Source organism: Colletotrichum costaricense (genome assembly GCF_030867565.1).
Source record: "Colletotrichum costaricense strain IMI 309622 chromosome Unknown Scaffold_8.1, whole genome shotgun sequence".
NCBI classification, from domain to species: Eukaryota; Fungi; Ascomycota; class Sordariomycetes; order Glomerellales; family Glomerellaceae; genus Colletotrichum; species Colletotrichum costaricense.
This window is the reverse complement of record NW_026848237.1, coordinates 879,144-891,347: the sequence shown is the minus strand read 5'-3', so window position 1 is coordinate 891,347 and position 12,204 is coordinate 879,144. Positions and strand designations below refer to the sequence as shown.

The 12,204-nt window shown below is 50.5% G+C and overlaps 3 protein-coding genes across 3 annotated transcripts; 1 reads left to right on the top strand and 2 right to left on the bottom strand.

Moving 5' to 3' along the window:
• Positions 1-1,319: 1,319 nt before the first annotated feature.
• On the bottom strand, positions 1,320-3,794 carry CCOS01_08328 (phenol hydroxylase; the record flags this gene model as incomplete). The annotated part of the gene is made up of 6 exons (XM_060456489.1): positions 1,320-2,393; positions 2,455-2,690; positions 2,751-3,307; positions 3,388-3,585; positions 3,671-3,697; positions 3,766-3,794. The coding sequence occupies 6 exons, from the start codon at positions 3,792-3,794 to the stop codon at positions 1,320-1,322; spliced, it is 2,121 nt and encodes a 706-aa protein (XP_060312763.1).
• A 2,889-nt stretch (positions 3,795-6,683) lies between these two features.
• On the top strand, positions 6,684-8,274 carry CCOS01_08327 (uncharacterized protein; the record flags this gene model as incomplete). Its single annotated transcript, XM_060456488.1, has 7 exons — positions 6,684-6,836; positions 6,889-7,115; positions 7,174-7,313; positions 7,363-7,415; positions 7,481-7,522; positions 7,582-7,695; positions 7,753-8,274. 7 exons carry the CDS (start codon positions 6,684-6,686, stop codon positions 8,272-8,274), a joined length of 1,251 nt encoding a protein of 416 aa, XP_060312762.1.
• A 905-nt stretch (positions 8,275-9,179) lies between these two features.
• On the bottom strand, positions 9,180-11,242 carry CCOS01_08326 (uncharacterized protein; the record flags this gene model as incomplete). Its single annotated transcript, XM_060456487.1, has 6 exons — positions 9,180-10,201; positions 10,279-10,434; positions 10,491-10,538; positions 10,602-10,661; positions 10,723-10,908; positions 10,966-11,242. 6 exons carry the CDS (start codon positions 11,240-11,242, stop codon positions 9,180-9,182), a joined length of 1,749 nt encoding a protein of 582 aa, XP_060312761.1.
• Between the last annotated feature and the right edge of the window lie 962 nt (positions 11,243-12,204).

Here is a 12,204-nt window from a genome sequence, read left to right as displayed (position 1 = left end):
TCCCCTGGGAGTTGAGGGTGTGATGATTTCGGTCAGTGCGGGTGGCTTGAATCATCCATGCGCTGTGGCCAGTTCCAAGTTTCCCCCGATCTTAAGAGTAAGCTTTGTGATGAGGGTCGACTAAGAAGAAGATCGCCCACTGTTTCGAGTCGAAAGCGGCGTCTAATTCTCCGAACAATATCGAGGCGTTTCTCTTAAATGAGAAATGAGGCAATTGACCGAGGCTGTTTCAATATGATACTCTAGGGCGAGTGGGAAGCAGCGCACATCTCCCGCGAAGCATAGTCCTTTTGATTAAGGCTAAGGGTCTGTGATACTTTAGCGGCGTTCTGCAACAGGGGGAGTGCCGTCTTGGCCATCGGATGGCAGGCGTCGCGCTTGAATGACACCAGGGACATGAAGAGGTCTGAGTCTCAATATGAATTAGCATTTGAGTACTAATCCGGAGAATAGTTGCGACGAACATTGTGAAAGAACCGCTTTCCAGGGAGACTTCCTATGCTGTTAGCATTCCTTGGGTGACCATCACCGAAGCGCGTTATTGAGCGATACTCGCTACGGAGTACCTATGGTAGGTAGACTGACATGGTTTTCAACTGAGGTGACTTGTACAACAGCTCAACTAAATCACTGCCCACACACGAAGGATTGAACCCAGTTCATCGCTTTCTGGAGTACCGTTTGACATCTTCATTCTTCACTATTAGCCCAATAATCCCCACAGCGGGGAGCTTATAAGGTTCAATGTTAGAGTGAGGGGAGCGGCGCCTTGTAGTGAGACAAAGCTAACAGAGCTAGAGCCCCTGAAGCTGATCAGCCAACGCACGGGTAGCAGGCCCGGAACATTCCGAATGTTGGGCATTGTTGAATTTGGCACTGCTTACTTTTGTCACTCTTGTAGCATTTGTTCAAGATGGTTCCCAGTTATGGAAAAGAATAAGATTGAATTTAGTAATCATAAGATATCTGTAAGTAGGCATAGAAAGGCTTTGTTGCCGATTAAAAGTTGCATGTCAATTTGCAAGGTACCACTATGCGATGGCTTGTACCCAGACGTAGCATGAGGCCTGTATTCTTTCGACGGCGAACTACCTTAGTGTGAAATTCTGTCCAGAAGCCAACCTGACATTTGATGATATTGTTTGGGCACGGGAGCAATGCGGTCTTCTCGGTCAAATTTCAATAGCAAAAAGTTTATGTAGTCTGTTCACCAACGACTTATTGTCTCCGATGTAGGCATTTGTAGGTATTGGTGATACATTATCTAAACGACCTACTAATAGCCACAGGAATACAACTGTTGACGACTCTGAGCCAACTTACCGCACTGGCAACGAAGTTCCGTTCGTGCCATTTACCCCATTGGGAGCGGGCTGGCCCAGAACCAGACATCCCTCAAAGTACTTTTGCAGATCATCAAAGTCTTCGAGCTCACCAATCCACGCAACATACTGGTCAGGTCGTACGACCACAACGCAACCCCTCTGCTTGTCGACGCCATAGTTCTTGTAGGCATCTCCAAAGCCCTCATGGTAGCTCTCGTCATCGACGTACACTTTATTGTAGTCCCACCCAGTATGCGAATCAAAAGGATGCAAGATATCGGGGAAGTCTCTCAGCAGTTCCGTATCGGTGCGCTTCGCAGAGTGAATGGTCAGAACCTCAATGACGCTATCGATAGGAGCCTTTGCAGGCGTAACCTTGCGGAGGAAGTTGTCGGGGGCGTCGAGAGCCACGCAGAAGTTGTCTACGCGGGCTTTTTGCGACGCATCAAGAATGTTGCCCGCAAAGAGCACGACGCGGAAACGACCGTCGGCCTTGAGAATCTCCTGGAAGTGCCAAGGGCGAGCGCAGGCTTGATTCAGGACCTTGAAGCTGTTGAAGCGCATACCGACGGGCAGACCAGTGGCCAGCGCCTGCTTCTTCTTGAAGTCCTCCTCAGAAATGGAGGCCACAGACTTGAGCACCTTGCTGCCATCACCCTGCTTCAGCGAATCGCCTGCCTTGACGACCAGGTTACTGGCACCGTAATCAACAGAGAGACCAGACGCAAATAAGTTGCCCTTGAGGAATGCATCTTTGAAGACCTCCATGCTGACGCCCTCCTCGTCCAGAACGTCCTTGGCGGGGCGGCCGGAGAAGAGACGGCTAAAGCGATGGTCGAACTCGATGAGGTCTTGAGCAACGCGGCGTCGCTCGCTCTGGTAGGTATTTAGAATGTCGCGCTTCGCGATACCCTTGGCGGCCAGCGCAACTTTCCAGCCGAGGTTGTATGTGTCTTGCATAGAGACGTTCATGCCCTGGCCGGCCTTGGGGGAGTGGGTGTGTACAGCGTCTCCGGCGAGGAAGACACGGCCGTGGGCATCGTACTCGGTACCGACTCTCTGGCCGATCTATTGCAACTTATCAGCAAAGGCCATGATGATAGTAAAATACGCCCGGTAGGCAACTCACCTGGTATGCGGTCCACCAATCGCAGTACTCATACTCAATCCTGTACGGGCTCAGAATCTTCTGCGCTGCGCCGAAGATGAGCTCGGGTGTGATTTTGGAGCGGTCTGCTCTTCCAGACGCGTCGGGGGCGACCTCCTTCAACTGGATGTAGAGGCGGACAAGCTTATTCTCTCTGGGAATGACCATCAAACTGCCGTTCTCGGCGGAGTGAATGGCACAGCGCATGCGGATATCGGCTACGTAGCTTCAGGTATCAGCCTCATATCCACGACAAAATGTCTAGGGGAATAACACACGGAAGTCAGTGATGGGAATGATGTCCATGACACCCCAGATGAAATCAGTAGCCTCTCCATCCAGCTCAAACCCAAGAGCTCTCCGAGTCCAACTGCGGGCCCCATCACACCCAATGACATACTTGGCGTGGACAATCTCACTCGCGCCGGCTCTATCCTGGGCCTTCTTGATCAAGTCCGCCTCGTCATCGTCCCGGATCAAGTTGCTCCGGAACAGGCCGTCAGGGATCTTGCTCGCGTTGGCAGCTTGAGGAGGGGTAGACTCTTCCTCGTTAAGGGTCCGAAGCTTGACAGTCACAGGGTAAGCGGCGTCATCGTCCACTTTGGACAGGTCAATCTCCAGAGACTCGGGGAGGACCCCCCGCTCGACCTTGATCGCATCCTTGGAGTGCTTCTTGATGTTCTCCAGGAAAAATCGCTCGATGCGGCCTTGCTGGAGGACAATCTGCTGGAAGCGCGAGAGGCCAACAATGGTGTCTGGGATTCTGTCGCTGCGGCGAATTACACCATCATTGCCCGGGTTCTTGGAATTGTGAGTATTTGTTTTTGCCAACTGCCTTGGGATGATGGTGATGATGATGGTCACATACCCACATGCAAATCTGATAGACCAAGTCAGCGTGAGACATTCAGTAACAGAGTGGTACTTAGCATCCATACCTCAATCATGTGATTGGCTTCCTTCCAGGCCCGATCCGCGAAGCCAAGCGAGTCAAAGATCTCCAGACTGCGACATTGGAGTCCATCGGCCTGGCCGCAAAAGATCTTTGTGTTTCTCTTGTCAACAATGCGAGCGTTGACGCCGCAATGCGCCATCCAGGCGGCTGCCATCAACCTGTGCCGGCATTCACCCTCGTCAGTCCGCTAGGCATCAAGGGTTTAGAGAAAAGAAAGCGTCATGTCACGCTGTTTGAACTTACCCCGCAGGGCCGGCACCGATGATGAGCCTATGAGAAGTAACGTTAGTGAAATGTTGTTCATGCTTATGGATGATACTTTTGGTGAGGACGCTTACACATCTATGTTCGATTCTGGAGTGGCCATGTTTGCTTGGCTTGATCCGGCACGGCGTTTACAAACTTGAGTATTAGAGTTTGGCGTTTAGGGAGTGTAGGAATGCGAGGGAATCAAGAAAAGAGAGTGTGAGCTGTGCGTTGAAGACAAGACGAAGCGGGATGGTTCGCATATGCTCAAGTCGCGGGGTCCGTCAGCATCTTGACTCGTCTTCGAGAGACCCCTTGATGAGCAGTCTTGGCTGGACCTCCACACTCCCATCTAATGAGCTCTTCCTCTCTGCCAGATCAGCCCAATGGGTGCAATGGTTGGTCGAACGATGGATTTGATGCGACAGAGGAGTAGGATGCTACCACCACCACCTCCAAAAAGACTGCGGGGGTCTTCAACGGCGCGCTGGTGGGACCTTGGGCAGCGGGCTCGTCACTCCAGCGCCCGGGAACGTCCCGCCGACAAGGGCTCGGTGTTGAAAGGGCCCTGGGGTCATGGGAGGGGGACGATCTGTTCCCCTTTCTGGCTCGAGTCAGGACCGAAATGGAAAAGCATGATGCTTGTCCGTGCGCCATTCATATGGACAATGGGGCCGGCCCTCTTCCAACGGTTGGAATGGCGCGCCGTTAAACGTGGGGGCTCGTTGATGATCCATCAAGACTACGACGACGAGGACCGGCTGGATGATACATGGCCTGAATCCAACAGAGCAAGGAGATTGTCTCTTTGCAAATTACCTAGGTGGGGAAATTACGCAGCGCTCAGCAAGCAAACATGATAAATGAGTTCATTCGAGTTCCAACGGCAAACCGAACTGTTGGATGGGAGACAAACTTGACTGCACTAACATTGCTGCAAAGGTCTCAGGGCCCGGCTCATGCCGGATTCCCCGGATAATTGATATCTGACATTTCATCTCGCCACCAGCTGGCTGGTAACATGTCTGCGCCAGGCAGTATTTCTTTTTGCCAACACCATGGTCGAGGAAATGGCTAAGCGATGTGCTTCAGGTGATATCGTCCCCAACGGCCGGCCTAGATGCGACTGGAGGAATGTGCGCTTCTCGCCGACGTTGGCGAGACGGATTCGCAACCCGTGGAGACCACGGAACGGCTCCCCCACTAGCCCGCCCGTTAGTGGTGAGTCCTTTGTTGGGCCAAGAAAAGCAAATGGTAACCATAAATTGTGGACGGCGATGCATCCTGGGCCCGCGGCGTATCGGCGATCCCACCGGCAGTTACGTTGAATGGCTGGTTGAGCCTTTGAGGCGATATCTCTGCATCGCAGAAACGAGATTATGGGACAGGCACATCGAAGGATGTAAGTGATTACTCTTCTAGCGATTCGATAACGGTCGGACTATTGCCGCGACAAGGCCCAGATTGACGGGCGTACTGTTGCGCGAGTTAAGAGTCCATTGTAACGCTTATTCGGGGGCATACGATGTTGTCTCTCCATTAAATGGATCATCGAACCCCGGAACCCTTGGGCAATCGTTTCCACAATGGAGAACAAACCCTGGGCAGAATTATCTGCAGATTCTCGCATAAACAGTATCTTGATTCGTGCTATGCCACGTCTGTATCCACACAACTACCACCTTTTTACAGCTTGATTACCACTCATTGCCGTCGTTGGAACTAGAAATGACTCGTCGCATTGTATTATCACAATGGAGACACTCTGGCGAAAACACTCCAAATGGTAACCCAGCGTTACAAAAGGGGTGAATAGCTCCCGACATTACGAGGCGTTGATCAGTGCTCCTACGACCGGGGCTCCGAAAGAAGATGGATTGATATGCTGCACCTCAGGCATCCGAGCGACTGGGTTCCTGACAGGGTTTCGATGCGGCCAAGAAGTTGAGGTTGACATTCCTACAGTTCCATTGGCCCGCGAAGGAATTCAGAATGTGACAGAACAGAAGTGCGGTACATCCTTCTTACACCGCAAGCGAAGTCGGCTGCAGACACTGGAAGCGCGCAACGCGGGAAGACGGCTCCAGGTTCATGGGAACTTGTAGTATATCGTTTCATGCAATATACCAAGGACAACTGCAGGGGAGCCACATTGGATGTTGAAGACTATGCTAGTCCAGCCACCAGGGTTCAAGACATCACTAATGATGAATGATATTCTTCCGTCACAGTCCGCCAGTCTTGATGGAGAATTTCCATTGACGGGACTCGATTAGTGAACTCTCTAAAACTTAGCTCCAGTATGGATTGGTTCAGAAATCGTGGTGGCGTAGCGCCACAGGTCATATTTTCGACCAACAGCATGGAGCGATTAACGTTTGAACTTGTTGCCCTGAGGAGAACCAATGTTCCCGGCTGGCTCTCCGGTTCCCCGAGCAAACCTTCGATCGGACGGTTTGGTCCTCATCGTGTGGTACTCAGAGTGGGAATCAACTGGGGTACTTCTCTTATGCCACTGTCGTTATCGAAAGCGGAGCTGGCTCCGTGACGAAAACCCCCTGATCCTTTGGGGGTGAGAGTAAACGGTTGGCGGAGCAGTCCGTACATTGACACCGTTCGTGCCTTGACCACCTTCAGTCTTATAGGAGAGGTGAAATATCCATCATAAGCACCTAATTCAGACCTTCCCCTGCCATGGCCTCACGATCGGCATGGTCCTTGCTGGATATTGGGAGCACTGAACCAGGAGCACCGGGCAGGGAACAAGCACAAGGTCCTCAGGGAGAAAGAAGAGCAAGGGCACATGAGCGATTCAAGCTGCCAGACGCACGGGGCTACAGGTCCAGTTCCATCGATTCGGTTTCTGTTCAGAGTCTTCTTCGGGTAGTTATTTACACTTTGTGTTTCCCGCTTGATCTCCTTTCATCGACTTAGCTGCTGGGTCCGGCTATGCTTCTTCTGTTTCTACCTCAGGCGGTTCTTTTTATTAAGGTTATTGTTTGTTGACAAAATGTCCGCCGCCGAAGCAAATGCGTTCATTCAGGAGGTCTGGGGCTTGCAGGGTGCTGCCTATCTCGTGGTCGGATTACGATATTACAGCCGAGCCTCTACATTGGGGTGGCGGAAGTTTGCTTGGGATGATGCTCTGATGCTTCTGGCAATCGTAAGCATAATCGTCTCCAAGTTAACTAACATTTGACTAAGACATCTGCTAGCTGGTATATACTGCGGAATCAGTGGCGGCATATTTTGTCGTTGCGTACTGGAAAGGGTTTGCAAACAATGGCATGACCGACGACCAACGAGCTGCTCTAGATCCAACATCGCCAGAGTGGCTCTTGCGTGTCAACGGCTCCAAGACACATGTCATTGGCCTTCTACTATACACAACTCTGCTATGGTTACTGAAGGCTTGTTGGGTAGTTTACTACTCTCGTCTTACGTGAGCGAACCTGCAAACTCTTTTCTAGATCGTTCACTTTGGTGCTGACATCTGCCAGTGATGGGGTTCACAAGATGAAGCGAGTCATCTTCTGGGCTATGATTATCATGCCCATAACCTACGTTGCATGTCTGTTGGTCGCATTCATGAAATGCATTCCGTTTCAGAATCAATGGCAGATCAACCCTTCACCTGGGAGTAAGTGTCAAGCATCATATCGTAGATTAACTGAACTAACCAAAGAAAGACTCTTGCATGCCTGCCGTTTCTATATTGCAAACCACCTTTGTCATGGCCATGGTAAGTTCACTACTCTTAAGGTACTATTGCACCATGTCCTCTCTGCATGGCTAACACTATAGCAGAATACAGTAACAGACTTTTACCTGATGGCTATTCCGCTTCCTGTAAGTTTTGGATGGAAATGTAGTTGATTCGAATCGTGAGCTGACCTGACGTTTCGTAGATGGTGTGGAAGTCCCATCTGCCCTGGAGGAAGAAGGTGACTCTCATGATCATGTTCAGCGGTGGCTTCCTCGAGATGACGTTCGGTATCCTTCGTTGCGTCTCGATCCTTACAGTAAATGAACCCGGTCCACGCTGGTCCCGAGAGTCACTAACCAAATTTCTTTCCCAGGTTGGCGACACCGATCCCGCTCAATCAGGCTACTGGTCTGTCCGAGAATCTTTCGTTTCCGTAGTCCTTACCAACATGCCCATGGTCTACCCCCTCTTCAAAAGCGTCATCGACAAGAGCCGCAATGCGAGTACCAACAAAAGTGGCGCCATGGGTGACAGCCAGGGATACCGCTTGGGCAGCTACCCAGGCAAGCAGGGACCCCGAAGCCACCCTCTTTCCATTCCAAACGAGACGACGTGGGGATCAGACGAACACATAGTCTCTAGCAGTGTGGAGAAGAACATTGCCGGTGGCGAGGAAGCCTCAATTGGCTCTACGGATAAGCCTCAGAGCCCTTACTTGCCTCAAGGATCGAACATTGCGGAAGTTGCAGCAGAACCCGTCAACAACAATCGGCAATCAATGAGAGCAAGGCGTAATCAACCTGATGTTGACCCCAACAAGATTGTCGTCACAACGGAATACACTATTTCGAGGGCAACGCCTGACCCGCATGGGCCTAGGATGGGGAGATACTAACGGGACAGTACTAGGAAACGAAGGAAAACTACCTGAGATTAAGAGATTTCACTTAGTAACAGCATTTCCATATTATATAGCAATACCCAGTCATAGGGTTCTCATATCTGTGCTGCTAGGCCAAATGAATTGACTAGTTGAAGCGGGTAAGAAACACTGTATTTTCCACTTCCGATCTGCATCTTAACGCTTTGCCACTCTGTACATATAATTGATGTAAGCCACCCCAGAACTTATCACCCAACAATGTGCCACAGTGACTTGAAAAAACAGGAGCTTTGCTACATGACGAGGGACTTGCGCAAAAGCGTCCGCAACGTGACATTCCAAGCCACCGATCAAGTTTGATGTGTTGCAAATTTCTATTAAGGGCATGTAGTGTTGTGAAAGCTTGTCCGCATCAACAACATTGAGTAGATGACCACGAACTCTTTGGGAAGAAACCTCTGCACGCATGTCTGGCTACATGGCCTGTGGACTACGTGCTAACCTCAGGTATGTCCTTATCTTACTATACCTTAGGCTTACTCGATATAAAGGGGCGCAGACCGACCTAAGTTAGATTTCTTGTTTGCCTCTGTGGATTTGACTCAATTTTGCGGGTGTATCTACTGTTCTCGAAGCCAGGCACAAGTAAAAAGCACTCGCAAGAAGTTTGGTACATGCACTGAGGCGACGCTGAGGTGGAAGCATATGATACGTGTGGAATGAGTGGGAAATATATGTAAATACTAAATGAATGTACGCTGTTGGATCACGGATTTGTCCGCAAACGAACGAAACCACTCGGGACTTTCTCACGGCATTCTGAAGAAACACCCCCTCCCCTCCGTACCCCCCGTCGCGCGTCATCGACTAAGTAAATCCAACATCAAGCTCCCCCCCTTCCATTAAAGCGGGCACGACTAAGACATTTGCCATGGCGGTGAACCTGTGTGACCCTGAGAATTCGGTTTGCCCGGCATCTGGGTATGGGAGACTGGTTGATGGGCGGTTCCAAATTCTGGCTGCTGAGGATGGGGCATTTGCTGCTCATAGCTGGTCGGGACAGACCCTGCCACAAGTCCAGGTTGAGAATGCGTTGGCTGTGACTGCTGATGTGCTTGAGGCTGACCCATTTGCTGTGGAGAGAACATCTGATGTGTTGCTGCCTGTACATGTGCAGGCGGAGCCTGCTGTTGTAGAAACGCTTGTTGCGACTGTTGCGGATACTGTTGTTGCGGCGGCGGCTGCTGCTGCTGCTGGGGCTGCGTCGTCACTTGCCAAGGAGAGGCCGAGTACGTCGGTTGACGAAAGGGGTCTTGCGCAACAGTTTGAAACCTAGCCGCCTGAGCCGATCCTCCGAATTGCACGTTCGGTCTCTGCGGTTGAGGAGCAGGGTCAGATTTGAAGAACGGATCGATAACTTGACTCTCTCCCCAAGAAACCGCTGGCCGGGTGTTCGGGTCACTTCCAAATTCGTCACGACGGATTCCGCCAGCGCGGTTGAGGTCTGCATCCGTGTGACTTAGCTTCGTCTTGTAGATGTAGCGACTGAACTGATCCGAGACTTCTCCGACGCGACGAAAATTCTCCCTTGTGAGATGAATTTGTTCTCCCGTCTCGGTGTGGTAGCCTGCAAGTGCAATGGCGCTTTGAAAAGCATTGCGAATCTGTCGCCCGTTCCAAACCGGCCCTCGCTCTGGGCGGCCTTGGATGGTCCATATTTGCTGGGCGAACGCGAGAATATCTTGTTCGTCAATCTGGACTCCGTTCGCCTTAACCTTCCTGATGTGGCTGCTCCATATCCTTGCTGTCTGAATCTCTGCCAAGGGGGGGTAATAAAGAGACATGTGGATCCTGGATTTGAAGGCTTCATCGAACGTCCCAACCCGATTAGTGGTTAAGAAAAGAATGCCTTCATAGTACTCTAGAACACGAAGAAACACTTCAAAACAATCAGCTGAGAATCTTCCGAGAGAGTGCGTAATCTTCGCGTGAATCTCAATGACTTAAGAACCTTACCAGAAACCAGAGCATTCCGCTGCATGTCGGTAGTTGTTCTTTGGGCGAGAAATATGTCTGCCTCATCAAGAAGTAATACACAATTCCAAGCATGAGCCAAACGAAAGATTTCTTGCAGTTTCGACTCTACTTCGTTTGGGTGAAGGCCAAGATCCCCTGTCAGACTTTGTCAGCTCTCGAACCTTGATGAACTTGAACCAGCATGTGCGTACCACATGTAATAGGGAGCAACGGCCGACTGTAAGCTTGAGCAACACATTCTATAACCAGATGTGAACATTAGTTGCTATTCTGTTCAAGTGACGTTGTGGTTGTCAACTCACCGGCTGTTGAAGTCTTTCCAACGCCAGGCACACCATGCAACAAAATGATGACCCCTCGCCCTACGTAACAGACATGGCCGCGTCAGTAAAAAAAGGTCGCGTCAAGTAAGGATTGACTTACCTTTGTCTCTCACAAGATCCAAATGCATTTTTCGTGACTTGTCTTGGGAGAAGTGGGACTTTATGAGTGATTGAACGAGCTCTTTGTGACCTGTCGGCAACTCAAGATCGTTCCATGGTTCTGGAGGATTCGTAATGGGTTGGAGTAGGTCGTTCCCATGGATATCGTGGATGATGGGAAGACATGCTTAACGTCTGTGGTCAGTATTGCATCCCCAAGACCTTCAAGAGCACTATTACTCACCCCATTTTCTGTTCCTTAGTACGAATGCGAACACTCTATTAGGCAAAAGCAATTGGTCGTCGCCAGATGGCGCCAATCCGGCAATGTCCCATCGCGCCCACTTACGCCGCTCCGAGACTAGAAATGCAGAAACTCCCATATCGGTGTCGTTGAAAGCAATCGGTCCAAGTCTTCGGTTGCGGTATACAGCTGCCAGCTCGCCAGTGGAATCTGGCGCATCTGCTGGAAGTTCAATTGGAGAAATCCACGCTGGAACCTCCTCGATGGCTCGGGTCATGTCGACAATTACTTCACTGTCGAATCTTTCTGTATACTCGAGTGAACTTCGAGCTGCTTCTCTCCCCAGTGCGGCGAGCTTCGTACCTCTGAGCGTAAGATGGAGATTTCGTCCAGAGAAGTAACGATGCTGAGCTCCAGCAGATACGAGCTCGATGAACTTTCTCCCACGCTCTTCGACTAAAGCCCGACTGAAAAGAGACTCTTCTCTTTCAGCCACCTGAATTGGTACTATCGGCAAGTCGTTGATAGCTTGCGTACCATCGAATTCAGAAAGGGTAAATCTTTGCCAAACTGGTATGTACTGCTCCCCATTGAAGTCAAGACAAAAGCATTCGACGACGAAGGGAGTGAAATCGTCTATGACAGGATTGGGGACCTCATCGTACTGAACCCGTCGCGACCAACGGCCACCACCGCGCCCCATTACTTTCCAGACCTTCTGCGGTATCTTGGGATCTCTTGAGATTATCAGGGAGCCTTGAGGAAAAATATACCAAAGTTCAGAGAACTTCACCGGCTCATCCATCCTTTTTATGTGTTCGACACGGGGGTTCAATCTTGTTTGAATGAATTCCTGCAAACATCGAAGGTCCAAAATATAGGCTGTCATCTCCCTTACATCTGTTGAATCGCTGCCTGGGTCATTCTGATACACGCCGTCAATCACTGGCTCGAGTTCAGCATCATTGAGTTGTGCAAGGTATTCTTCTTCGGTTTTGTCCTCCAGTGCCTTTCGTGAATTCTGGAGATGGTCTATAAGGTCTCTAAGCCTTCCCTCAAGTTCAAAGAGAACTTTGAAAGGCCGTAAGACGTGAAACGCTTGTCGTGGACTCATTCTTTGCGAGTGACTCTCTTCAGTCGCAGATGTAATGAACCTTCTTAGACGGAAAGAGTTGACTCGGATTCTTTCTGGTATAAGTTGATCCTGCTGAGATGCGACGGGGATGGTTGAGCGATTGA